Here is a 27,524-nt window from a genome sequence, read left to right on the forward strand (position 1 = left end):
GATGGCTGCTAGAAGTGTTGGAATGAAAGCAGGTGGGATCTAATGTGCGGTATCTTGACTGACAGTATATGGTATGATATGCAGAATGTTTTACAATAGACGTTCTGAGAATGTTAGAATGTAGAATACTGTATGGCTTTCGGATGTTTAGTGAGTCAGTTAGCAGCTGGCTTTCTTCATGGATAGGAAGTTTCTGTATGCTGCAATCAGTGGCGGCCGGCAGCTTTAGGAGGGAGTGGGGTGGGTGGGAAGCACAAACACACACACTCATTCTTTCACACACAGGCACGCACACAGGCACGCACATCCATCAACACTCATACCATTCAAACATGCACGCACGCACCAAACATTCATTTTAAAACATCACACTCACTCATTCTTTCACACACGCACGCACAGCCATTAACACTCATAACATTCAAACATGCACGCATGCACCAAACCTTCATTTTCAAAAGATCACACACACTCATTCTTTCACACACATACGCACACACATCCATTAACAACACTAATAACACTCAAACATGCATGCGTGCACCAAACATTCAATTTAAAACATCACACACACTTACCTTCAGCCTCCAGGTTCCAGGAGGGTTGGGACTGCTGCCTTCCCTCATTGGCTGACCTTAGGTCAGCCAATGAGGGAAGGCAGCAGTCCCAGCCTCGTCACAGAGTGGGATGGGGTCAGTGAGACTGCTGACCCCACCCCACTCTGTGACGAAGTGTCACTGATTGACACTCGCCATGGGTGCTTAAGGGCTTAAACCTTAAGCGCCCAGGGCGAGTGTCAATCAGTGACACTTCGTCACAGAGTGGGGTGGGGTCAGCAGTCTCACTGACCCCATCCCACTCTGTGACGAGGCTGAGACAGCTGCCTTCCCTCATTGGCTGACCTTAGGTCTTTCACACACGCACGCATGCACGCACAGCCATTAACACTCATAACATTCAAACATGCACGCATGCACCAAACATTCATTTTAAAAGATCACACACACTCATTCTTTCACACACATACGCACGCACATCCATTAACAACACTCATAACACTCAAACATGCATGCGCGCACCAAACATTCAATTTAAAAGATCACACAAACACACTTACCTTCAGCCTCCAGGTTCCAGGAGTGTTGGGACTGCTGCCTTCCCTCATTGGATGACCTTAGGTCAGCCAATGAGGGAAGGCAGCAGTCCCAGCCTCGTCACAGAGTGGGATGGGGTCAGTGAGACTGCTGACCCAACCCCACTCTGTGACGAAGTGTCACTGATTGACACTCACCCTGGGTGCTTCAGGGCTTAAACCTTAAGCGCCCAGGATGAGTGTCAATGGGTGACGCTTTCCTCGTCACCCAGGGGAGGGCCTCGAGGCACCTTTGCTGAGCTGAGGATGTCACGCCCATAGGAGCTGTGACCTCCTCAGCCCAGCAAAGTTCAGCTCAGGCAGCCAGGAGTCTGCGCAAATTGCACATGGATCACTCCTGGCTGTCTGAGCTGAAAATGAAGAGTGTCTGTCAGGCTGGCCTTTGTTCAGCCTGACAGACACTCTTCATGAGGGGCAAAAGGTGGGGGGGGCGTGGCCCCTCTGGCCTAAAGGATGGGCCGACACTGGCTGCAATACTGAAAATAAACTGCTTCAATTTTTATATTACATATCTGGCATTTGGACTACTTCACATAACGCTTCATAAAACACTGTCAGTACTACCTGGACACTTGATGAGGAAGGGAGCCAGCCTACTAAGCTGGATGAAGGCTGAAGTGTGCTGCTCTGTTTATGCTTAGACCAGGAGTGGGCAGTTATGACACTTACTATGTTTGAGTCACCAGGGCTGTGGTGGAGGGGCTACTGAGAGGCTTGCCAATCCTACCCATCTCCTCCCGAATACTTGGGCTACTTTTACTGTTCAGGTTCTTCTGTATTCTGTAAAAAACTGTTCAGATTGCTAGATTAAATAGCTCTGAGGACCCATTAGCATGCACCACTTGTACAAAACAGAATGATCACAGAAGATTGCAAAGCATAAAACTTGGGTAATCCAGAAGAGACTATTCACAAACAGCACTTTGTAGTATGTTCAGTAACATTACAATATTACTACTGGGGTACTACAAAATGCTATTCACAAATCAATGTGCAGAGACTTCTGCCTCTCCTTTTCCTGTTGTTTCTATCTTGAGGTCTCCTTGCAGCCTTGACGTAAGTCCAGCACTAAACATGCAAGCATGGCCACTCTCAGCTATTGCAACACCACTACCTTCAACCCCACAATTTGTTTTTTAAATTGTTGTGCCCCTGCCCCTTCTAGGGGTACCAGGAGGATACAAGTATTAAACTGTATAGCCATTGCAGTGCATTATGGGGTGCTCCCTGGCAGGGGCAGTGAGTGTGAAATGAGTGGCTGCTCCACATATTTCCCATGTTTCTCTTCTTTTGACTGCACAAATATTTATAGTTGAGTGCCCCGGTCTCAGCAGAGGTACCCAAAAAATTGAAAACATTGAGACCATGTAGGGAAACCCAAGGCGCCTGCGGCCACTCCAGCTCCCCTACCAGCACCCGTCCTGTGTGCCGGCGGGAGGGAGAACTTTTCTCTTTTTGTGGCAGCACTAGTCCCATGAGAGGCAGGCACTCTGGGAGCCATAGAGGAGGCCCTGAGCCCAAGCGTCCCCTCTGGCTCCCCTTCCAGCACCCATCCTAGATGTGGGGGGAGCAGCGACATTAGTTTGCTTCTGCCTGGCTGGTAGACGCTTTTCTCTCTGCTCCCACCTGGCAGGAGCAATCTAGTGTTTTGTTCCCGCCCAAATGGAAGCAGTTTTTTTTTTTCAACTTCTACTGGGTGGCAGCTATCTGTAGTGTCCCGGTGGATGGGGACCCCGGGACACTGTTCCACATCGGACCCCAAGGGATGGGGTCCTCAGGGCCATAACATGGCTCAGGAAGGGGGGCCTATGCTCCTCTCCACAAATAGCACATCACCCCCAAGGGTTGAGGACCCAAACACCATCTATGGCATGGGGAGTGGGGCCTCATGAACCCTCATGAACCCTTCCCAAATAAAACATTGAGCCCCAGAGTATGGGGACCTTGTGGCCAATATATTGCGGGGGGGTTGCATGCAATCCTTCCCCAAAACATTGCATTGGTACCTGGGGATGAGGGCCCCATAGCCTTTAAATGACTTGGGAATGGATAACCACATGGCCCCTCTCCCAAAACAAATGATGCCTCAATACCCTGGACCCTTGCCCACCATGGGGGTGGGGGCTTGTAAGTGAAAAGAGTGGAAGCTGGCCCTTTTTTTTTAACCCCTTCGCTGCCAGGCCTTTTCACCCTCCTGTGACAAGCGTTTTGTGGGCTATTTGGGGCAGTTTGTGCTTAGGCCCTCATAACTTTTGTCCACATAAGCTACCCACGCCAAATGTGTGTCCATGTTTCCCAACATCCTTGGGATTCTAGAGGTACCCAGAGTTTGTGGGTCCCCCAGGAGGAGACCAAGAAAGTAGCCAAAATACAGCAAAAATGTCTTTTTTTTTTTTTTAAAGGGAAAAAAAGGCTGCAGAAGAAAGCTTGTCGTTTCTTTATCTGAAAATAGTATCAACAAAGGGTTTGCGGTGCTAAAATCACCATCTTTCCAGCTTTCATGAACAGGCAGACTTGAATCAGAAAACCACATTTTTCACCACAATTACTGCATTTTACGGGGATATACCCCATTTTTAGTATTTTTGTGCTTTCAGCCTCCTTCCAGTTAGTGCCAGAAATGAGTGTGAAACCTATGCTGGATCCTGGACAGCTAAATATTTCTGAAAAGTAGACAAAATTCTGAATGCAGCAAGGGGTCATTTGTGTATATCCTTCAAGATGTTTATACAGAAAGTAACAGCTAAAATAAAAGAATATTGAAATTGAGGTGAAAAAAGAGCCATTTCTGTCCACATTTTCATCTATAACTTTTTCCAGCTTTGGCATATTTTTTAATGCAATATACCGTTACATCTGCTGGACTATTCTGGTTGTGGTGGTATATAGAGCTTGTCGGTTCATCAAGAACTCTAGGTACCCAGAGCCTATAAACGAGCTGCACCTTGCAATGGGTTTTCATTGTATACCGGGTATACAGCAATTCAATTAGTGAAATATAAAGAGTAAAAAATAGGTATCAAGGAAACCTTTGTATTTCTAAAATGAGCACAAGATAAGGTGTTGAGAAACAGTGGTTATCTGCACATCTCTGAATCCTGGGGTCCTCATACTAGCATGTGAATTACAGGGTATTTCTCAAATAGATGTCTTTTTTACACACTGTGTTACATTTGGAAGCACTTGTTCTGCTATTCTGTGCTCCCCTAAGTCTCCCGATAAAAACTGTACCTCACTTGTGTGGGCTGGACTAGTGCCCACGACAGGAAACGCAACATGGACACATCACATTTTTACGTGTTTTTAGGAAAGTGCCTAGCGTTGGATTTTGGTCTCTAGCTCAGCCTGCACTTAGGGAAACCTAGCAAACCTATACATTTTTGAAAACTAGAAACCTAGGGGAATTCATAATGGGGTGACTTGTGGGGCTCCCACCAGGTTCTGTTACCCAGAATCCTTTGCAAACCTCAAACTTTGGCAAACAAAACACTTTTTCCTCACATTTCAGTGATAGAAAGTTCTGGAATCTGAGAGGAGCCACAAATTTCCTTCCACCCAGCATTACCCAAGTCTCCCGATAAAAAGGGTACCTAACCTGTGTTGGTAGGCCTCGTGCCTGTGACAGGAAATGCCCCAGAACACAATGTGGACACATCACATTATCCCAAAGAAAACTGACCTGTTTTTTGCAAAGTGCCTAGCTGTGAATTTGGCCTCTAGCCAAGTCGGCACCTAGGGCAACCTAGCAAACCTATACAGTTTTGAAAACTAGACACCTAGGGGAATTTAGAATGGAGTGACTTGTGGGGCTCTCATAAGGTTCTGTTACCCAGAATTCTTGGCAAACCTCATTTGGCTAAAAAAACATTTATTTCTCACATTTCGGTGATAGAAATTTCTGGAATCTGAGAGAAGCCACAAATTTTCTTCGACCCAGCACTCCCCCAAGTCTTTCAATAAAAATGGTACCTCACTTGTGTAGGTGGGCCAAGTGCCTGTGACAAGGAAGAGCCAAAAACATGTTGAAATTGAGGGGGAACCAAAGATGGTCCAAAAACGTCTTTAGGCTGACAAGTGGGGCAGAATTTTTATCAGTATAGATGCAACAATGCTGGGTGGTAGGAATTTTGTGGATTCCTGCAGATTCTGGAAGGTTCCATCACAAAACTGTGGGAAAAATGTGTGATTTCAAGCAAAGTTAGAGGTTTGCGGGGCATTGTGGGTAAGAAAATGCTGCGGGTGCATATGAAGCACACCACCCTGGACTCACCCAGGTGTTTAGTTTTCAGATGTATCTAGGTCTTATAGATTTTATTACATGGCAGCGTCTCAAAGTCCAAAAAGTGCAGCCCTTAGCATTCCAAGTGAGACGATTTTGAGAGTTAGTCAAGCTCTCATGGCCCAAATGTAAAACCAAAACCCCAAATAATCAAATGTCCTCTTGCTTGCCACTGGGATAAGATCTTTTAGTGTGTGGGGAGAGAGCTGAAAGACTGTTACCCCCTTCAGTTAGGGTGGGGGCATAACCATGCCATATTGGTTGGTAGCCACCACCCCACTATTTTTTTTTAAATTCCCTGGCATCTAGTAGGCTTTCTGCCCCTCTGGGGAGGGAATCGGGGGTAATTGCCCTATCTGCCCACCGGTGGGCAGAACAACTTTGACCCCATTTATTTGAGGTGGGGATATGGCCATACCCCCCACCCTCTTTTTATAAAAACAATTCTTCCCTGGTATCTAGTGGCCTTACAAAAATAGGCCGATCTGCCCCCAAGGGGGGCAGAAATGGCCAACAGTAATGTGCCCCCATGGGCTGCTCCCCAAAACACACACACACCATTCCCTGGTGCCTAAGTGGTTTCTGCCCTCCTGGGTGCAGAACAGTCTAATATAAATAGGCAGGAGGTCAGAAATGGCTTAAAATAAATTTGCCTCCTAGGGGAGCGACCCTTGCCTGAGGGGTCGCTCCCCATCTGTAAAACAAAATTTTAAATCATAAAATCCCTGGTGCCTAATGGCTTCTGCCCCCTTTGGGGCAGATCAGCCTAATTAAAATAGGTCAATCTGCCCCCAAGGGGGGCAGAAATGGCCTAAAATAAATGTTCCCCCCAGTGGAGTGACCCTTGCCTAAGGGGTCACTCATCTTGCGTGAAATTGGCGCAAAACAATTCTCTGGTGTCTAGTGGTTTCTGCCCCCCTTGGACAGATTGGCCTAATAAAAATAGACCGATCTGCCCCCAAGGTGGGCAGAAATGGCCTAAAATGCAATTGCCCCCCAGGGGAGCGAGCCTTGCCTAAGGGGTTGCTTCCCTTGCGTAAAACTGATGTAAACGAAAACAAATCCCTGGTTTCTAGTGGTTTCTGCCCCCCTTGGGGGCAGATTGGCCTAATAAAAATAGGCCAGGGCAGAAATGGCCTAAAAAGAATTTGCCTCCAAAGGGCATGACCCTTGCCTTAAGGGTTGCTCACCACCTCTAAAAAATAAAAAATACATTATCCCTGGTGCCTAGTGGCTTCTGACCCCCCTCCCCCCCGGGGCAGATTGGCATACTTGCAGAAAAGGCCTAATAAATAACTGCCTCCCAGGGGAGCGACCCTTGCCAAAGGGATCGCTCCCCTTCATTGTAAACATTATCAAAACACAAATCCCTGGTGTCTAGTGGGCATTTCTGCAGCCCGATCAGGCTGCAGAAATGCTCAGACAGACATGAAAGGAAAGGAAAGGCCTTTCCTTTCATGTCCTCTGCCTGCCCCCACCCCCCGATCAGAAGAGAAATGCTTTGCATTTCTCTTCAGATCATGGGGCGGGTGTCTAATGAGGTCAGTACGCGATTGTGCGCTGATGTCATTAGAAGTCACCGGGGGGTGGGGGTGGAAAGGGAAGCGATTCCCCTTCCGTCCCAGCCCAAAGGCTCATGGAGGGAGTGATTATGCTCCCCCCATGAGCCGGTCCCTGGACATAACGGTTATGTCCTTGGCGCCTGAGCGCTGCAGCCAAGGACGAACCGTTACGTCCATGGCGGGGAAGGGGTTAAAAAATAAAAGATATCACTGTACCATAAGCACTACATGGTACTGCTAAAAGCAACAAAAAAAAAATTGGGCCCCAGGGAGGATCCCTACCTTGCCCCCTATATGGTATGAGACCCTGAGGCCTAAAATGGTAGCCATACATCTTTGTTGATGTGAGGCAGCCATTCAGATTTTATCTTTTGATCTGATGGAGCTGCTGAACTGCAGCGTCTCAATATATGCATACATTTTAAACATTAATTGCACAAATACTACAGGACGCATTTAGACCAATGTCACAAAAGCACGATTTCTGGGTAAAGATCTAAATGTCTGCCTAAATTGGTGTAATTCCATTCAGCAGTTTTTGCTGTATCCTATGGAAAATTGTGTGGAAAAACTTGTTTTGGGACCCCTTTTTGCTCAGCCCCATCCCCTCCCCCATTTGACGGCTCACTCCAAAACTTTCCAGGAAAGAGCAGAGTTGGCTTAACTTTGTTTTTTGTGGAGAGGTTTGTGAAGATTCATAAAATGGCACCAACGGTAGTAGTCAAACAAAAAATCAATTTTCTATAAAAAAATTGTCCTAACTATAACTACTCAATGCTGATCGCCGTTGTGTAAAAACAAATATATATATATATAAGTATATATATATATATCCATAGATATATTTTCAAATTCAAAATAATTTACTTTAAGATAAAGTTAACTTAATGCTTACATGTTAAAAGATATATTCCGTTTAAAAAGTTTTAATCAAATGAATTAGTAATTATATTTTTGTGTAACAATATTTAAATATAGCTTTTACAATTCTAACAAAAGTTCAATGAATTGAAATTAATTTAAAATTAACAAATAAGCTTTAAGAAAATGTAAAAAATAACGCATAAATATCATTTAAATTATAGTAAGGTGAGTTTTTTTAAAATAATTAAAAATAATATTTATATATTTTTTAATTATGCATGAAACATTTAATTTGATTATCTACTTTAAAATTTTATTATTTTATTTCTAGGTTAATAACAATTATTTTAAGTTAATTTACTTTTTTTATATTCACATATTTTTTATTAATTAATAAACTTTATTGCTATTCCTTACACTTTAACAAAAGGAAATCTGCAACCCGACGGAGCAGACCTCTGCCAATGTGTCAGAAGTTACTGGTAGTATCTTTACACTCATAAGCCATGTGCTAGAAGGCTACACCCTCAGTTTTGAAGGGCCATAAATATGTAAGTTTGCACCTAGAAGTAAATTTGCATTTGGAAAATGTGAATAGCGAAATAAGTGTATATTTTCTACTAGGTGCATTAGTACATTTACATGTGAGTTAACCTATACATGTAATTCTACCTCTGTGAACAACCCCCATAGTCTTCAAATAAAATGTGACAGACACATAAACTCAAACATTTCTAAAACTCACTCCCAGCAGTGCAGACTGATAACATTAAAACTCCTGAGTTTGATTTTCACAAAATATCATGAAAATACTGTGTTCAATGTGAAAATATCCGCACCCCCAAACAAATGCATGCAATTGGCTATTCCTAGTGCTTGGCATTTTTGGGAATATCTTGGCAACTGAATCCGTATCAGTTGTCAGTATATATAACAATCAAAACGTTCATTAAGAATTAAGAATATGTGTGGGTTTTGGTCAGGGCCACTGAAATTATGCAACAAGGTTGACAAAATTAGATAGCAAAAAATCGTTTTTTAGTACACATCTAGGCTGCAGCAATTGAGAATAATAAAATGACATTTATATTGACATTTATTATGTAAGTACTTGGGGGCATGAGTTTGGACTGTCTATGGATAGAAATATTTCCATGGGATTGGCAATTTCTGTGATAAAGTGCATAGTTGGTGGTTTGCAAATATAAATGTTAAAGATTATCCTACAGAACTCATAATGCGTAGTGACCAGGTCCTTTCTCATGGGAAGGCTTGAAAGCAGAAATGTTTCCTTCAAAATGGCATTGCCTCATGACCTACAAAGGCCAGTAGAGGTGAAGTAGGAGTGTCTTATTTGTCTTTAATACTTCAGCAGGGGTATACAGGCTCAGGGCACCCAAGCCAGCTCTTTACCAGAATTTCAGGCTATCCACTTAGTGCTGGTGATTTGGGACGGTCTTTGCACGTGGTGGGCTCTGACACTTGTTTTGGGGGACCTGCGTTTAACTTTTGTCACTCATTGCCCCATAGAAAGAGAGAAACTCAGAAAAAATAGAAAGGAAGATTGGAAAACAGTGACATAGGGTAAGAGAGGGTGGTGGACCCCTTTTGAGGGTGGGGGAATTGGCAGACAGGGGCTATTGAACCTCAGCTATGGGGATGGGGTATTTTGCCCCTGTTGTCCCAGGCCAGTCCTGCTATGACTCTGCATACTGGGCTAAGTAAAGTGCCTTCAGCACTTGATTCTCTGTGGTTACGACGATGAGCAGTCCCAGCCTTCTAATGGAAGTAGTGTGGAGGTGTGCATACTCAGGATCACCCAGCAGAACAATGACTGAATGTCTAACCCAGTGGTTTACCTTGAAAAAAGAAAAGGAAATTATTTTGCACTCTTAAATTCTAATATTTCAGAACACACAAACAATCACCACTCTAGCACTGGCACTTCGGTGACTGTGCCTTCTTTCAACCTCACTTCAGCACTGCCTCAGGTATCCCTGCCCCCCAGTCAAGTCTAGTTAGGTCGCCCTGGTGTTTGTGTGTCCCTTGGGCATGTATAATGTTTTAGGTGCATATTATTCCAGAGTTTGAGTCTAGTGCTCAGTTCACAAGCATGTTTATGCTATTGGAAGTCTCACCACATCACAGGTCTCCGAGTCAATTTTCTGCCATCTGGTGGAGGCCCACAGCATGGATGTCGCTTCACTCTCATTTCTGGGAGTAGACATGTTTACTGGAGTCTCAATCAGAGGGAGGTTGTCTGTAGAAGGACGGTGTGAGCCACCGATCTGGCAGCGGTGGCCCTCTTTTGAGTCACCAGTGATGTGCAGTAGAGGGACAGCCAAGGCCAATTGTCACAATGACACAAGGGCAGCTGCAGTAGGGTCTTGGTTGCAGCAACAGGGCGTACCTCAGATACAGGCTGTGATGGCAGCTGCAGGGTCTGCCTATGCACACTTTCTGGGTGATGGCATACTTTGCTTCATGCACAAGCTTCTTGGTGGTGCACTACACCTCAGGCACAATCTTCTTAACAGTGACACGCTCTGCCTGGGGCACAACTCAACTTCTCGGTGCAAGGGAGGGCTACCACAGACAGTTTTTCCCTCCTGAAAACTCCATGGAAGTTTTCATGGAGAGACTGCTGCCCACAAGCATCAGGTATGCAGATCACTCTCCACATTCTTCCTTTAGCTAGCGGACCCATACAGGACAAGGTCAAGCTGCTCAGGCATTTCAGGTCAGTAACACCTCTGCAGGATTGGCAGACTTCTGCCCTCTCAACAGGAGATTAACTTCAAGGCACTTAAGGCCAAAAAGACTGCTGCTTTCACTAAAACCAGACTCCAGGTTATGGAAGCTGGCTAACACCAGCTCTGGTTGTGCAGTAGTCACTTGAATACTCTGTTGGGCACTATCTTGGTTTAAGAGAATTTGGATCTGGATAACAAGTGGGTCAATGGCTCTTACTTCAAAACAACTTATACAGGTTAAGAGGACGAGGGTATTGATTCTTGTCTTGATTTTTGGAACTGGTTTGAGTTTGTTCTCTTTTTATATGCCCTCTCCAGGCTGTTCTCCAGGCACAATCTTTGAGCAGAGTGATGCTCCTTACAGCAAAGTAGTCTCCAGCCTGGAGGATCCACAACAGACACAAAGAGGTGGGAGCTTTCTGCACATAGCTTACCAACAGCAACACCGACAGTGATCAGGAAAGAGACAAAAGTAGAGCTCACCTAAAGGATGCTTCTCAAACTGAACAACAGAACCTGCATTTTCACTCTTCACTACCCACCATCTACTAAATGAGAATCCTACAGGAAGACTATCAGAATGACCTAATTGCTTTTCCAAAACAGCCCTGGTTTGTCCACCTCAGTGCCAGATTCGCCTCCCCTCCAGCTTCGGGAATGTCATCAATAGACTTCCACTGTCTGGGAAAACACCGTCACCTCCATCTTGTGCATAGGAATAGACCAGAGTCGTATTAAATGGAACTTGCAGGTCTCCATTAACCTGCCTCACTCTTACAAACCCCATATGAACTACACAGGCAACATCCATGCACATGCATAACACGTACCTGGGATGGTTTGCAAGGATCTTGGAGGCATATTTATACTCTGCACCGGATTTGTGTCATTTTTTTTATGCAAATCTGGCGCAAACCTAACTCCATAATTATATTTTGATGCTAGACATGTCTAGCGCCAAAATATTGGAGTTAAAGTCATTTTTTGCCTGTGGAAAACTACCTTGCGTCAATGAGATGCAAGGTAGGCGTTCCCGATCAAAAAATTACTCAAAGGCCCTAGCGCCTTATTTATCCTCCCGCGCAAAAATCACGCACGGGAGGAGGAGGGCCTTAAATAATGGCGCTAAGCCTACTTATCACCATTATTTAACGCCTGGGTCAGGGCAGGCGTTAGGGGACCTGTTGGCTAATTTCCATGGTCAGAGACCATGGAAACAACCCACAGGTGCCCTTTCCTGCCCCCAGGGACACCCCCACCCACCCGCACCCACACCTGGAGGACACCTAAGGATGGGGGGATACTGGTAAGTATTTTTATTTCTTTTTGCAAAGTGCCATGGGGGGCCTAACTTGGGCCCCCCTACATGGCACTGTGCCCAATGGCGATGCCCAGGGGATTTAAGTCCCCTGGGCATCGCCATTGGGCTGGGGGGCATGACTTCTGTCTTTACTTAGACAGGAGTCATGTCCATAGCGATTGTGCATGGAAATAATGAGGCTAATCAGGTTAGAGTCATTTTGTTTACTCTAATCTGACTAGCGCCATTCTTTCACGCACAATCTCCAGTTTCCCCTATGCCTCCCCCACCCGGTTAGCATCAATAATATTTTATGCTAACTGGGCCTTACTGCTGGCTAGCATTATAGCTTAAATATGACCCCGGCTAGCTTCCAGGAATGGCGCTGGCCGGCTGTATACTTTTTGACGCAAACCTGTGCTAACGTAGGTTTGCGTCAAAAAGTATAAAACAGGGCCTAGGTTTCATATAGAAATTGAACTTTACACATTTTAGCCAGTAGGTCTCTACTCCAGAAAAAATTTGACCACAACTACTGCTCTATGAAACATGGTATGATACCACCACTATTCTACATGCTAAACCCATGAGAGCGATGTTAGTCCACTCTCAGTCAAATAAGAACATGCTTGGTGAGGTTGCAGAACCCCACTCAGATCAAGGAACAGGCTGAGGCGTCAGCACGTGTACTAGAATAGCATGAGGATGTGGCCAAAATCAAAAAACCAAGATACAAGAAACTTTCTATTGGGCAGTCAGGGCAGAAGAACACAACTGTACCTCATGCAAGGGACATTCCTTTCAACAGTGGATATGAAAAAGATGCTGCAAAAGTGGATGATAGAGACAGAAAGTGTAGGGTTCTCAAGAAAAGCGATTTGAGCTAGAATCAAAACTAAGAGGCCTTGGTATTCGACACCCACAGCACAGCAGGGCGGTTCCTTAGATAACCTTTGGCCATGGTTAGCATAGTATAATTAGTGCTAAATTTGAGCCAGTAGGGGGCATTGGCTCTTGTTTGGGGACTGGTACTTATTTCTCTCGTATGAGATATTAACTGAGTGCAAGAGAGGGAAAAACAGATCGGAAAGCTGGAGGAAGAAAAAGTCTGCAAAATCTTTACAAACAGAAAGCAGGAATCTTCTGTGTGAAAAAGGGGCAGGGACTGTATGGTAGTGGGTTAAAGATGACTGGTCTTAGTATTCGGTGCCCTAACTTTTCATTGCACTCATCGCCGCAACCGATGACATCAGGACCATGCTTGACAAAGGAGAAACCGCTGCCCTCATTAACATCTACATGGATCCGCTCGCCAACATCGTCCGATCTCACGGCCTCAACATAATCTCCTACGCCGACACCCAGCTGATCGTCTCACTCACCAAGGACCCCGCCACCACAAAGACCAATCTCCACGACGGACTGCATGCAATCGCCAACTGGATGGAGATGAGCCGCCTCAAACTGAACCCAGACAAGACTGAGATCCTCATCCTCGGCCCCAACCGCTCCACATGGGACGACTCCTGGTGGCCAGTCACCCTAGGAATCCCACCAACTCCCACCACCCACTCACGCAACCTAGGTTTCATCCTAGACTCATTGCTCACCATGACCCAGCAAGTCAACGCCGTCTCATCTTCTTGCTTCCACACCATCTGCATGTTTCGCAAGACCTTCAGATGGATCCCCATCGAAACCAGAAGGACGGTCACCCACGCCCTCGTCAGCAGCAGACTGGACTACGGCAATGCGCTCTACGTGGGAACAACGGCCAAACTCCAGAAGAAACTGCAACGTATCCAGAACGCCTCCGCACGCCTCATCCTCAACATCCCACGGCACGACCACATCTCAGCCCACCTCAGAGACCTACACTGGCTCCCCGTCAACAAGAGGATCACCTTCAAACTCCTCATCCACGCCCACAAAGCTCTCCACAACACAGGCCCTGCCTACCTCAACGAGCAACTCACCTTCCACGTGCCCATTTGCCAACTCCACTCCGCCAACCTCGCCCTCGCACCGTTCCCCGCATCCATCGAACCACAACCGGTGGCAGATCATTTTCACACCTCGCCGCCAAAACCTGGAACGCCTTCCCCGTCCACCTATGACAGACCCAGGACCTCCTGACCTTCAGGGAACGCCTCAAGACTGAGCAGTAGCACCCCGACCCCTCTCCCAGCGCCTTGATACCCTAATGGGTGAGTAGCACGCTTTACAAGTGATTGATTGATTGATTGATTGCACAAGCTACAGACTTCAGAGCAGAGCTTAGACACCGGCATTCTTCCTTTCACAAATTAAGCAATGAGTATAAGTCACATAAGCTACATGTAAAAGGGACTAATGTAAGTGAAACTGTTAAATATAGACCGCAATTATTCTGAAAATCTGGCATGGATCCGGCCCCTCTGAATCTACTTTCGTAGCCTATGAGCCATAGTCACAGACAATGAAAGAAATGCAGGCGTTTGTCATGTTTCTTTTAGCCGATTGGGTTCTATGAAACGTGTGATTCCTTGATAGTATAGTGTATGGGAATAACAGAATGCTAACTGAAAAGGTTAAGTTAGCTGAGAGTATCCTTTGTGTATGTTCTCTGATAGACGGTGCAGGCGCAAAATTATTTCTTAAAGTGAGAACGGTTCCCTACGCGGAAAGAACATGCCGCATCTCTGCTCCACGTAGTTTTTCAGTTGATAGCCTATTTTTTAAAGAGTCTGGGGAAAAATAACACTTTAGGCCTGATTCATAAAAGTAAACTTACATTTTTGTGTAAGTTTATGATTTTTTGCTATTCACAAAGGTATTTTACCAGTAGTATATTCAGGACTGTCCTGACTTTTTATGGGCGGAGAATCCGCAGTCCTAAAGATACTACTTGTAAAATGCCTTTGTGAACAGCAATTGTGAATAGCAAATAATCGGTAACGTACACAAAAGTGTAAGTTTACCTTTGTGAATCAGGCCCTCTTTTGTAACCTGCTTATGGCGTTTGATTGACATGGCCAGAAAGTGACAAAATGTCAACGTTACCTAAGTGTGACGCTGAGCGCTGACCGTGCTTGTATCTACGCCTTGGATTGCTTGTCGTCAGTGGTTCAGTGCCATCTAACACCAACTCTATGAAGCCTGTGTGTTTTTTATAAAGAGATGCAGTGAATTACGGCGCTCTTATCTTTGCTTTAGATGGGTGGACGTTTACAGTCGGCGCTACTTCCTTGTTTCCAGCGCAGACAGGGGATGAAGGCTGCTGGACAGGTTTAATAGGGCGGCTGCAGGTATTTATGTGTCCTGTGGCACGGGAAGGTTGCGCTGCCAGGTGCCTGCCCTTTGTTTCCTAGAGGCAGGGAGAGGAGAGACGCCCGTCTACAGCGGATGCTGCTGCTGTGTGTTCAGCTAGCAGCTCGGCGTCTAGCCTCCAAGAGGTCAGTCAGTTCTGGGCCCAGGCCGCTGCGGCTTCCCCGGGGAGAATGGTGAACTTTCGCCCCTAAGCAGGTACGATGGAAGCAGCTGCGGTCACCTCCCCTCAGGACATCTTCCGGCCGAACTGGACCTATTTCACCTTTTTCTCCGAGTCCAGGGAGGGACTGGCCATGCCAATAGTGGAGACCTTGGTGCTGTCCCTCATCTTCGTGGTGTCTCTGCTGGGCAACATCTGTGCCATCACGCTGCTGGCGCGCAAGAAGCGCCTGGTCACCGCGAACTGCTTCGTACTCAACCTCTTTTGCGCCGACCTCCTCTTCATCAGCACCATTCCCTTCATCCTGGCCACGCGCTGGAGCGGGGCCTGGAGTCTCGGGGACTTCTGCTGCCACATGCTCTTCTACGTCGTGAGCCTGAGCGGCTGCGTCACCATCAGCTCCCTGGCCGCCGTCAGCCTGGAGCGGATGGTGTGCATCATGAGGCTGCACCAGGCGTCCAGCTGCGACGCCAAGGCCGTGGCCGGAGGGCTGCTGGGCATCTGGGGGTTTTCCGCCCTCACGGCGCTGCCCCTCTGTGTCTTTTTCAGAGTGACAACCCAGCCGGCGAATGGCAAGGTAAGCTGCAGGAGCATCTTAACTAGTGTGGTAAGAACGGGTTGCTCCCCTGAAAATATAAGCAGGGGCATCGGCTTGGTAAATGTAGTAAGCAGAAGATATATCAGCACATTTTTATTAGGTAAGGAGATCTGTACCTGTATATACAAGGATAGCAAGCGATGCACCCCATCCCTTCACCACCAGAGCACTCATTCTTCAACACATAGCACAGGCAGTAAAGTCAAGACCCCAAACGACGGGGTACACTTCTGCACCTAACTTGGGTTAGCCAAAGCGTGCTATAAGACCACCACCCTGCACCCTGCAGACATAACACAAAGATATATCCACAGGTTTGAACGGCAGGCCACATAACCCACAGTCCCCGAGGAATATATCTTCAGGGAACACCATACACTTATTGCACATCACGTAGATGGGGCCTTCAACAAACAACACCGCTCCCGTACAGAGCCTTCTGCCTGTGGACAAACCCACTGTCAATCAGAAGCGCTATACCAAAGTGCTAACAAATCAAGGCCCTGAATTAGAGTTTGCTGGATGCAGGACATCCACCAAAAGCAGCAGATGCCCCATTGACCCAACTTGGAGTGCATAGACACCAATACACTCTAAATAGCGCTGATTGGAACATTCACTGAATTTTGGACTTGACGGATGACCAGCATCTGCCAAACTCTAAATCCACCCTCAAATAATTGGTAAACGTGCATTGCACTACAATCAAGTGACTTATTACTTAGTTACTAGTTGTGATACCAGGAGCCACCCCACAGATATAGTAAGCAGAAGCTTGAGGTATGAGGTATGGACTGCTGTGCCTTCACACATAATTTAAGCCATAGCTGCTTCATAACAGGTACATGATTACCACACACGTAGTAAACAGTCGTGCAACTCAACACACAAGGTAAGAAGGAGCTGCCCTAAAATGTGTGGTAAGTAGCTGTTGCACCTGAACACATCTGGCAGCAAGAGCTTCACCTCAACATCTGTGCAATTATTTTGTAAAACATAGACTGGGCAAATGTAACAAGAGCGTGGTGCGTACTTGATTGATTACAATGGCCGAACAATGTCCATGAAGAGCTGTTGAAGTGCAGAAAGATATATAAAATTCGACATGGCTGAGTGGAGGTCAGCTCTTTTGGGTTGTGGCAGCATTGTATGACTATGGTTTGTGAAAGGGGCAAGTGAGCAAGAGTTGGTAGGGGAAGGAACCAAGAAGTAGCTGCACTCATATGTATGTGATTAGCAGGCCCTACACACATATGTTACTGATAAGCTTGGGCTGCACTCAAGGTCTGCGGTAAGTAGGGCCAGCACTCCAGCAGATCTGCTGAGCTGCACCTGAAAGAGAATGTGGATCAGTGACTACACCTTACCAAATATGGTAAGCAGGAGCTCCACTCCTACATACGTGGTAAGCATGGCTGTGACTCAGTGGGTGGAAGATGCACCTACCGCTGAACATATGCCTTTAGCAGGGGATGCCCCATGTTTCTTGTAAGCTCGAGCAGCATTCCAGAATGTGTGATGAATGGAGCTGCACCGCTGTACTGTATATGTGATAGGAGAGGTGCAACTGAACAAAGGTGGCAAATGTGTTGCAGGCTTATTGGTAATTGTGACAGGCAACAAATGTGGCGACTAGGTTATTTTTATTTTCATTTATTTATGGTATTTGGTAAACAAGCTTTTACCCGACTGCACCATAGTGCTGAAAATGGGAAAAACTGATAATCTTAAAAGGAGAGAGGCTCTTTTAAGGGTATAAACCAACGTCTTTAATGCTTTCAAGAACTTTAATCGATTAGATTCTCTCTGTGATGCCAATGGGAGTAGGTTCCATTGGGGTGGGCTGGTCAACCACCCAGACGGACCTTACCTACCTTAGGAATCTGAAGACAATATTGATGCTGAGATCTAAGCAACCAGCGGAATTGCGATGTGAGTATCAGCCCATTAGCCCTGGCGTCCAAAGATGTGTGTACCAACTATAGAGATTTGGTCACATGTTCCCTTCTAGTCAGGCAAGTTGCGAAATCTGTACCAATTTTAAGAAACAAAGAACACATGTGAGCATTTATAGGGCATTGCGTCAAAAGGATATAATTGCATTCATGATTTGAACTTTATGTGAAAAATAAAAAAGATGCAAAATCTCAGTTTTATATCCATTCGATTTCAGTTGGTTCAAACTTATCTAGTCTTCAGCCTTAGTGAAGTGATGATTGAGATGAATTGCTCTAGTTCTTATGTCATGTGTGATCTTTAGGCTCACCTGGTTGTCACCTGCGTGCATGAAGAATGTATTGCCATAGGATTGGAGTAGGAAAGAAAGAGGAAGTTTGTATAAAATAAAAGGTTGTGGGGACACCATGGAACTCTGAGGTACACCTTCTAAAAGCTTACATTAACATGACAGAAATGGAGGAAGGACAACTATTTGAGTTCGATTATTAGGACATTCTAGAAACCAGACTAAAACAGTGAGCTTTATTACAAGCCTTTCAAGCAACTGACAGGCGCAGCCAAGTAAGCAAAGCTGGCTAGGCCATATCTGCCAAACGTCTACATCGATCTAAGTGCAGTGACTGCCACAGTCTCAATACTACACCCAAATCAGAATCCCCTTGTGTGGGATGGAGAATACTTGTTTGTCTCGATGAACCTTTAAAGTTGGTTGTAGACTTCTCTTTCAAGTAAATTAGAAAAAAAGGGAGCTATGAAATTGGATGATTCTCCGCCAAGGTAGCGCATCCTAAAGTTATTTTCTTCAACAAGGTCATCACAAATGCAGTCTTCCAGTCATCTGATACACAACCTGTAGTCAAATAGGAATTTAGAATATCTTTAACAGTCATTCCTTCATTCCATAAGAGTTTGTAGTATGCAAGCAGGTAAAATGTCCAGAGGGTCAATAACTTTGACCTAACTGATTGAAATCTATGTTTGTTAATGGGTGGAAGGACTACAATGAGGGTGTTTACTTTAAAATCTATGTTGACAACTTTCCTTAAAGAATCAACAATATTGTTGATTTTATTACTTCCTATACCCAGCCCTTATCATCACATTCCTCTCCTTGTCTACCATATACTCCAAAACAATATCAGATCTTTTTAAGACTGTGTCACATTCGTTAGTAAAGCTTATCTACAGCTTGGATGGCCATGCACTTTACCAATCTGCGAAATAAATAAATTAATAAATAAACCTTAAAAATCAAATAAGCAGCAAATTGATTGTACCTATCAGTAAAAGCAAATGCATAGGTTGGACAAGTGGTCTCACTAGCTTCTTGGATAATGGAGAATATCATAGCAAAGTTAGCTGGACTTTTAAGTATCCTCATGCCGCGTGTGGTCCTTTGCTATTCCTGTTAGCTCTTTTATAGTTGTGATTACTCCGTTGCCAGTGAGGTTTGAATGAAGGGTCATTTGTGTACAATTTGTAATCTAATCTTCGAAGCTTTACATTTTCTTAGTTTGCAAGTGCTCCAAGGATGATTATGTCTCTATCTCTTTCTCTAAATATTCTCAATCATTGCAAAAATATTAAGCGTTTTAGTATTGATATACCTAGGGTGTATTCCAAGATCAGCTGTTAAAGTGCTGGATCAATTTGTTGTCCCTTTCCATCAGCTTCATTCCAAGCCTCCAGCAGCTTATGTAAAAGCGTCAAGGAACAACCTATATAGAACTCCACAAGAAGACCATCCAGGCAAGGTGTTTTCCCTTCCTTTAAGTATGTCTTATATATTGATAGTTCTTCTCTAGGTAGCGGCCCATCTAGTAGTTCCCTCTGTTCCAGGGATAGACTCGACAGATCTGTTGCATCAACAACTTGTCTCACTACTTGTGGGTCAGGAGCTTCTATGTTTTATATAATGCCTGCAAGTAGATATCAAACATCGTGTTTAATGCTCTATAAGTTTGTTGCATTACTCCATTTTCATCAGCCCAGCACAGTATCAGATTTCGTTGAGTGTCTTTTTCCAAAAAACACACTAGCATCCTGCCTTATTGTTACCCTCTTGGCACAACCTTTGCCTGTATGATTTATTTGTGAACTTCTCTAGAGAGACATACAATTCTTCATGCTTTCTTCCATTATATGTCAGTTGTTCCCATGATTCTTGGATACAGTCAACTCAACCTTCCAGTTTAGTGATCATGCCTTCCGCCTTTTTTGTCAGAAGCCAGTACTTGGCTCAATCCATATTTAAAAGCTACAAAGGCCCCTCTCAACACCAACTTCATGGCATACTCATTCTGTTGCTTTGCTCATGGTTATTCCCCAGTTTCCTGTGAAAAAGTTACAGAGCTCTGCTCCCAGGTCCCTATTTAAATAGAACCTTGTAAATGTTTCAGTAAGAGTCTCCACATTAAGACATTAGCCCAGTATCCACTTCAAGTGTATTGCCTACACTGGTCTACGTGGTCCGTCACATTCTGTCCAGATTATATATTTCCCAGCATATGTCTGAAACCTTAACAAATATATAGTCTAGAATACTGTATGGACTACGCGGAGATAAGTAAAAATGAGTATATTGTGTCTTGAGGGTGAGTCTTCCACCACACATCAGTCAGGTGCATTTGTTCTAAGGTCTCATGCAACTACTTTGAACAGTTCAATCCCCGATCATTCCACATCACTCTGACCCTACCCAACACACTTTGTTCAGATTGTGGTCATCCCTACTGAGGGCGACCCATACTTTAACTGGATTGTTTGTTTACTTTCTGTGCTCCTTCCACTTATTTGGCTCACATACTAAACACTACTACTAAATTCTTTACCCCCCCACCTCCTCGTGAACTAGGAACATTATGATACATTTTTACTGCAAGATCAGTTGCGCCTCACTGTTCCACCCATTTGTGTTCACCACCATCTTCCCCAACTGTAACACCAAAAGCAATGTAGCACATTAACTGATTGTGACGTCAGGCCACGTAGACTCCAAACGTCGCCTGTAAAAAAGCCAAAGGGATATCAGCTCTCTATCCAGCTAGCCTCCAGGGCTGGGGGAATGCTGTATGCAGTCTCTTGTCTTAAAGCCCTCCTTGTACACCAGCTGGGTTGAGTCTGATTCTCTCATCCTATCTTTGCAAACTGATGATAATGAAATGGAGCTCAGTAGGTGATACTAACCCATACTTAACTTTCATTGGGACTGAACCAGCTGCAAATAATTCAGGAAAATCTGTGTTCTAAGCCCTTCACTTTGGGCTCCGTTCTGTGTTCTTGCCACCGGGGTTATCAGGTCTCTGGTGGTTATTAACTGGGAAGACGTACCAGGTTTAGGCTAAGGTATCACAGCTTAATGGGGTATTTCAGTAGAGAGCAGATTATTCAATTGGGGCCTCATTTACAAGGCCCTTGTGCCACCGAAGCATTACTTTTAGAGATGCTCCGCTGGCACTGTGCCCTTTTCCATATTTACAAGGGGGCGTTAAGCCACTTTGCGTGGCTTAGTGCCGTCTTTTAAATATGGCCCCTATGCAGTTTTCTGCGGCAGAGGGGTGTGCAATAGGTGTTGCTGTGGGCGCTTCCATGCAACACCCATTGCTTTTGACACTGCCCTAGATTTACAAGAAATTGTAAACCTGAGGCAGCGCCAAAAACTATCGCCACCACAGGGGTGGCTTTAGAGTGGCGCAACGAGGAGAAATACTTTAATTTTTCTTTGTTTTTGCTTTTCTATGTGCGCTGCATTCTGCAGCATACATAGAAAGAGCAAAACGCCAATAATGATGGTTTATGTGCAGGAAGGTGTCCCTTTCTGCACATAAACCATCATTAAATAATGTTGAATTGCTACTTCTGTACGTGCTGCATTCTGAAGCTCACGTAGAAGTAACAAATCACCACTATTGATTACTTATGTGGAGGAAGGGACATCTTCCTGCACATAAACAATCATTCCCTGCAACGCAGACACCTTTGCATTATAATGCAAGGGTGCCTGCGTTGGCGCTAGGCAACTCATTTTAGCACCAGCATTAGGGAACACACAGGGATGCTCCTTATTGTTGTAAATATGGTGCATCCCTGCGTTTTTGAAATGTCAGAGCGTGGCTCTGCCAAAGTTGCGCAGCTCCGCACTCTGACATTTCCTTGTGAATGAGGCCCTTAGTTCTTAGGGTCTCCAAGATCTGTTGTCCAAGAACAGTTAAGTCAATGGCCTCTCGTCCTCTCCAGACCCGTAGGAATTGCAGGTCCCCGTTCAGGTAGTCTTTTGCAGTGCCTACTACTTCTTTCTTTACATTTGTCCTCGCCACCACTTCTTTCAGATCGGCCCTGATTGTGGTCATTTCAACAGCTAAGCTGTCTATTTTCTGCTCTAGTGTGGTTCGCTGAAATTTCTGCTGACACCCTGCATATATTATATTATTTTGTTCATTTGGTGGGCCTGGTTGGCATTTCTTTTACTATATTCTGCCAATGATAGCTTGTGAACCTGTTTGAATGCTCTAAACACCACAATCTGCTGACTCTTTCATCTGTGTACTTAATACAGGTCCCATTGGCTACTCCCTGGTTCCTGATTGCTGTTTCTGAACTGTCTCACTTGGGATCCCGTACTTTATTCTCATCCTCCTCTGTGGATTCCCACTACGCACCCCACAGATTACCTCATCTGTGTCCTACTGGTGCTCCTCTTATTCACACTGCATTCACTGCCCGGGGACCATCAGCAATGTCTTTCCTGCTCACTGCGCTCCTTTATTCTGGGTCTGTCCCTTCTACCTTGGGTTCAACCTTGTATCACACCATTCCTCACCATTCGCCAGGCTCACTGTCAGCAAAGGGTCTCTCCTGGTTCAGCTCCTAGTGTTGTGACCATTTCAACCCACCTCTCTTTGCCTTCTCTAGGACCTCACCACAAGTCTGCTAGCCTGGTCCTCATCCTACAGGACTGCCTGGTCTCCATTAGGTTACTCCAGCTCTAACCAATTGCACCCAAATTCTTTCTTTAGTGTATAGACCACTGGGTGGTCCATATGCTGAAGTTACAATGTATATCACTCATATGCAAAAGGCTACCTAACCTTGATATAAACAATTCTAAATGCAAAGGAAGCAGGACTTCGGTGAATGTGCTACAGATGCTGGAAAGTGGGCAGAATTATCAAGGTGTATTCTGGCTCATGGCTTTGGCTTTCATAATCCTGCTGACGGCAAAGATCCCACTCTCTCACTTTGGGATTCAAGTATTAGATCAAAGAACAATCATTAACATCAGACATTGGTGAGTAGCAAGTGTTGTTAAATGTGTATTCCAATTAAAGCAATATTGATAGCGCTTGATACCAATGACAAATTGTTGGGAAAATACTGCTTTTTGTAGCTTCCCTCTGAAGCCTGTTGGATTTAATGTTTCAGCTGTTGGAGGGCACAGTGCCACCAAACGTGGCGCATTTGCAGGGTTTGTCCTCACAGTCCATCAGGACTGGCTGTGGCATCCGATTCCTTAGTCAGCAGCCGGTCAGTGAAGTGGACATCAATGGGTCTTTGGTCTTTGTTGCAGGAGAGTGATGGCTTCACTCTGGAGGGAGATCTTCAGTGATTTTCAAAGTCTGAAGGTCTTCTGGGGGGTTTGCAGAGTGTGTCCAGTGTCCACGTAACCCCTCAGCGGCGACTGTCGAGTCCTGGGTGCAGCAGGCAGGATTTGGCACCTTTTTCTTCGTGCAGCAGGACTTTAGCTCTCAAGCCTTGGGTCTTCTTTGTTGCTAGTCTTCTTTTGTCCTTGGAATATAATTCTCTGGTCTAGGGGTGCCCACTAAATACTGAATTTAGTGGGTGTTTAGGGGATTACCTGGTATTGACCAATGGGTCATCTACCTTAGGGTGGCTAAACCCACTAAGGGACTACTTCTTGTTGGCAGAGGTCACTTCCCTACACCTGAATGGCCATTTTCCTTCCATGCATGATGGAGGAAAATTAAATGGAGGGGGTCACCTCACATGCAACTCCTTAGGGGTGGTGCAAGCTGGGCTGAACATTCCTCCTGTATTTGGGTGTTTTCCCACTGTTGCTCTCCCCAAAAGGTGGGGTTTGCAACGGGGCATCCATCTGCTGCTAGCAGCAGGCTTGGGGGTCGGGTATCAAGGGCAGTAAATCCTTTGAAACTTGATAGCAGGACAGTGCACATTCCTGGGGGAGGTGTGATAGCACCTCTGCCCAGGAAGGGCTTTGCTTTGGGACTAAGAGAACAGGATCTCTCACCCCAGGGTTCCAGAATCTTGTTTGGTGGTGGCAGGCTGGTTGTGGCCAGCCAGTAACCATGCCGGGGTAGTTAGCTTTTGAAGGGGGCACCTCCAAGGTGACCCCTGGGTACATTTTGGGATAAATCCAATGCTGGTACCAGCTTGGAGTTATCATTCTGAGTTGTTAGAAAACAAATAACCCAAAGTTCAGAGTAGCCATCATGTAGTGTGAAACTTGTACTGACCAGTGTCCAGCACGTGTATTGAAATGGCTGATCTCTTCACTTACCATATCCCAGGTTTGGCAGGGGCACAGTGCGGGCATGTTGCTCATACATCTATGCCCACACATGCAGCATAGTGCACCCTGCCTTAGAGCTGGTAGGCCTGCCAGAGAGGTGACTTACCTGTATTGTATGCAGTGTGTAGTGGACCGGGCCCACAGGCTGTGTGCCATGTCAAGTGTGCATTTTAGGATTGCATCAGAACATTCAGCCTGCAAAGGTATTGTTGGGTGCTTCTGCTTACCTGGCCCTATAGGGTGGCACAATCAGTGCTGCTGCCCCCAGGAGCCTGCACTCTGTACCCCATGCCCTGGGTACTTAAGTATCATTTACTAGGGACTTATAGTGGCAGCTAAAGGTGTTGCCAATTGTGCCAATGCATCACACCAGTTTTAGGGAAAGAGATCTGGCCAAGGGAGCCTCGATAGCAGGGGCCCTGGGCACTAACAACTTTAAGACTACATCAAATACCAGGCAAAAAGTGGGGGATAACCATTACAAAAACGTCCTTTTCGCAGATTGTCACAATGTGCACTGTAGGCTTCACACCAATGAGATTTCAAGGATTATATTTGATTGCAAAGTGTATGTGTCTCTGTCCCTAATAAAACCTACTTCTGACTTGTACAATCTAATTTTTACGCTTAAGTGAATATCTTAAATGGACTTTTATGCTTTCTTGTGAGATCTTGTACTGATTAATTAAACAAAGTTTTATGTGTGGATTGTGAATAAAGGGCTACGCATTGGAAATCCAGAAACTTGTTATGATTTTTGTGGGGGGCAAGTTGCACTTTGTGTGGACACTATGGGCCTCATTACAACATTGGCTGGCGGCTACCGCCGCCCGCCAAGATGTAACCGCTGTGCGGCCGCCAATGCGGCCGCACTCCCGCGGTGCCCATTTGGACATCCAAATGGAGCCAGCGGTGTTGCGGCCGTGCAACGGGTGCAGTTGCACCAGTCGCGCTTTTCACTGTCTGCACAGCAGATAGTGAAAAGCAGCATGGGGCCCTGTCAGGGGGCACCTGCACTGCCCATGCCAGTGGGGCATGGGCCCCACGACTCCCCGTACCGCCAGCCTTTTCCTGGCGGTTCAGACCACCAGAAAAAGGCTGGCGGTCGGGGAGTTGTAATCCCCTGGGCAGCTGGCGGATTACATCCGCCGGGCCATTGTGGCGGTAAACCGCCGGCCCGGCGGTGTGACCGCGGCGCTACCGCCGCGGTCATAATACGCCGGTAGGCACCGCCAGCCTGTTCGTGGTGCTCCCGTCATGTTGGCCCTGCGGTTGTAATACCGCCAGGGTCATAATGACCACCTATGACTTGTATGCAATATTAGTGCACACACTTTGGCTTCGGAATGGAGGCAGGGTGGATAAGGGACTATCTACATGAACTTATTATTCCTATGTTATTGTGAAGATCTCAACACACTGTGCCACAAATCGGAACAGGCCATAAGGATTACTGAGCAATGGCGAAAATGTGAACATGAATAATGAGGGCACTTAGGTACTGTAGTGAACACTCCTACGTAATGCTTACACAGGCCCAATAGTGGAAATTGTTTCATATAGTAAGGATTCTTTGGGCAATGGTGCCTAGCCCTGGTTAATACACTGGCATAATGTTGGTAATCCCTTCTTTTATCATCATGTTATTTCTACTTATATCTGAATCCTCAAACTGTAAGACAGGTGTAACGTGTCTAAACATCTATTCATTCACTCATTCATTCACTAATACACTCATCCTTTCACCCAGTAATGTATCCATGAACTCACCTATCAATTCAAGCTTCGACTAATTCTTACATCCACCTACATACACATATACACAGCAAGCACAAACTTAACAATCAATAAAGATGCACTAACACTTTTATAATAGCCCGAGCTATTGGCTTTGCCAATACTTGTTTTCTTTGTTTTGTTGTACTTCTAGACCTGGATATTTAATGAGAAAACGAAAACTGCAAGTAGCAGACTGAAAAAGGGTTTGAATTAACTACTCAAACTTGATCTGCAACAAATTGAACTCACTGAAATGTTATTAATTGTGTTAACATGAATGCTATCAAACAGCGCAATTAGTTATGTTACTGTTATTAGTGTTGCTGTTGCTATAGTGATTTCAGTGTTATTCTCATTGTAATTGTTGCCTCGATTACTCATCAAACATTGTTACTACTTTAGTTTATCCTTCCTTGCCCCAGTACTTATGAATGAGATTTAGTTCTTCTTTCCCCAAATGCCACTGCTTTTCCCAAGCTGTTTATATCTAATGAATCTGGGCTAGTCTCCCCCCCATCAACGCTAATGCTCCCTTTCCCTCTTCCTAAAAATTCTAACCTCCCACTAGATTGATGATGAAGGCCTCCGGGTAGGGATTGTAGGGAGGAATCTTCGTAAGTACTGGAATGAGGAAGGAAGAGTTGGAGTAATAAAGATTACCAGTAAGTAATCCAGACTTTACCTCCTCACCTCCTTCCATGTCCCATTTCCTTCTTACATGCATGAGGAAATAACCAAGTGGTATGCGTTGATCACTGCCTGATAGCAATCCAAGGCATGCCAGTAAGAAATCTACAATACATGAGTAAAGAAAACTTTTCCGAATGTTATACGACATTCCCATTACAGTATACAGCAGTTGCTTTTGAGTCTTTAACCCCGGAACCAAAACGGAACTCATTCCCCTGGGCCACATTTAGACTGTAATGTGAAACATAGACGGGATAGCCCAAGTAGTAGCCTTGTACTACAATGAAGATTCCAGCCCACTCTGCCACTCAGGTAAACATTCCTTTGAAAACATGCAACAAAATACTGGAATACCCTCGGAAAGGTTCGTGGAATGCCAGATTGCAACAAATCTAGTACATTTAGCTCTACAGAACGTCCGTTATGTTTTGTTGAGAGAACTTGTAAAGAGCATAGCTGCTCCAGCAACGGGGCTTCCCAGCACTGAACCCAAAACAGAACTACTTACAACAATTGAAAGAAAGGGTAAGGAGGAAAGCTATTTGGAGAAAGAGCCAGGTCTTGAGTGATT

At 45.3% G+C, this 27,524-nt stretch overlaps 1 protein-coding gene across 1 annotated transcript in view; it reads left to right on the top strand.

Moving 5' to 3' along the window:
* The first annotated feature begins 15,033 nt into the window (after positions 1-15,033).
* Positions 15,034-27,524, top strand: part of FFAR4 (free fatty acid receptor 4) — a 92,640-nt gene continuing 80,149 nt past the window's right edge. Inside the window, exon 1 of the mRNA XM_069239834.1 lies at positions 15,034-15,957. Within this exon, the coding sequence (XP_069095935.1) occupies positions 15,421-15,957 (537 nt within the window). The 5' untranslated portion in view covers positions 15,034-15,420. The remainder of the gene's footprint in view (positions 15,958-27,524) is intronic.

This window comes from Pleurodeles waltl, chromosome 6 (genome assembly GCF_031143425.1).
Source record: "Pleurodeles waltl isolate 20211129_DDA chromosome 6, aPleWal1.hap1.20221129, whole genome shotgun sequence".
In the NCBI taxonomy this organism is placed as follows: Eukaryota; Metazoa; Chordata; class Amphibia; order Caudata; family Salamandridae; genus Pleurodeles; species Pleurodeles waltl.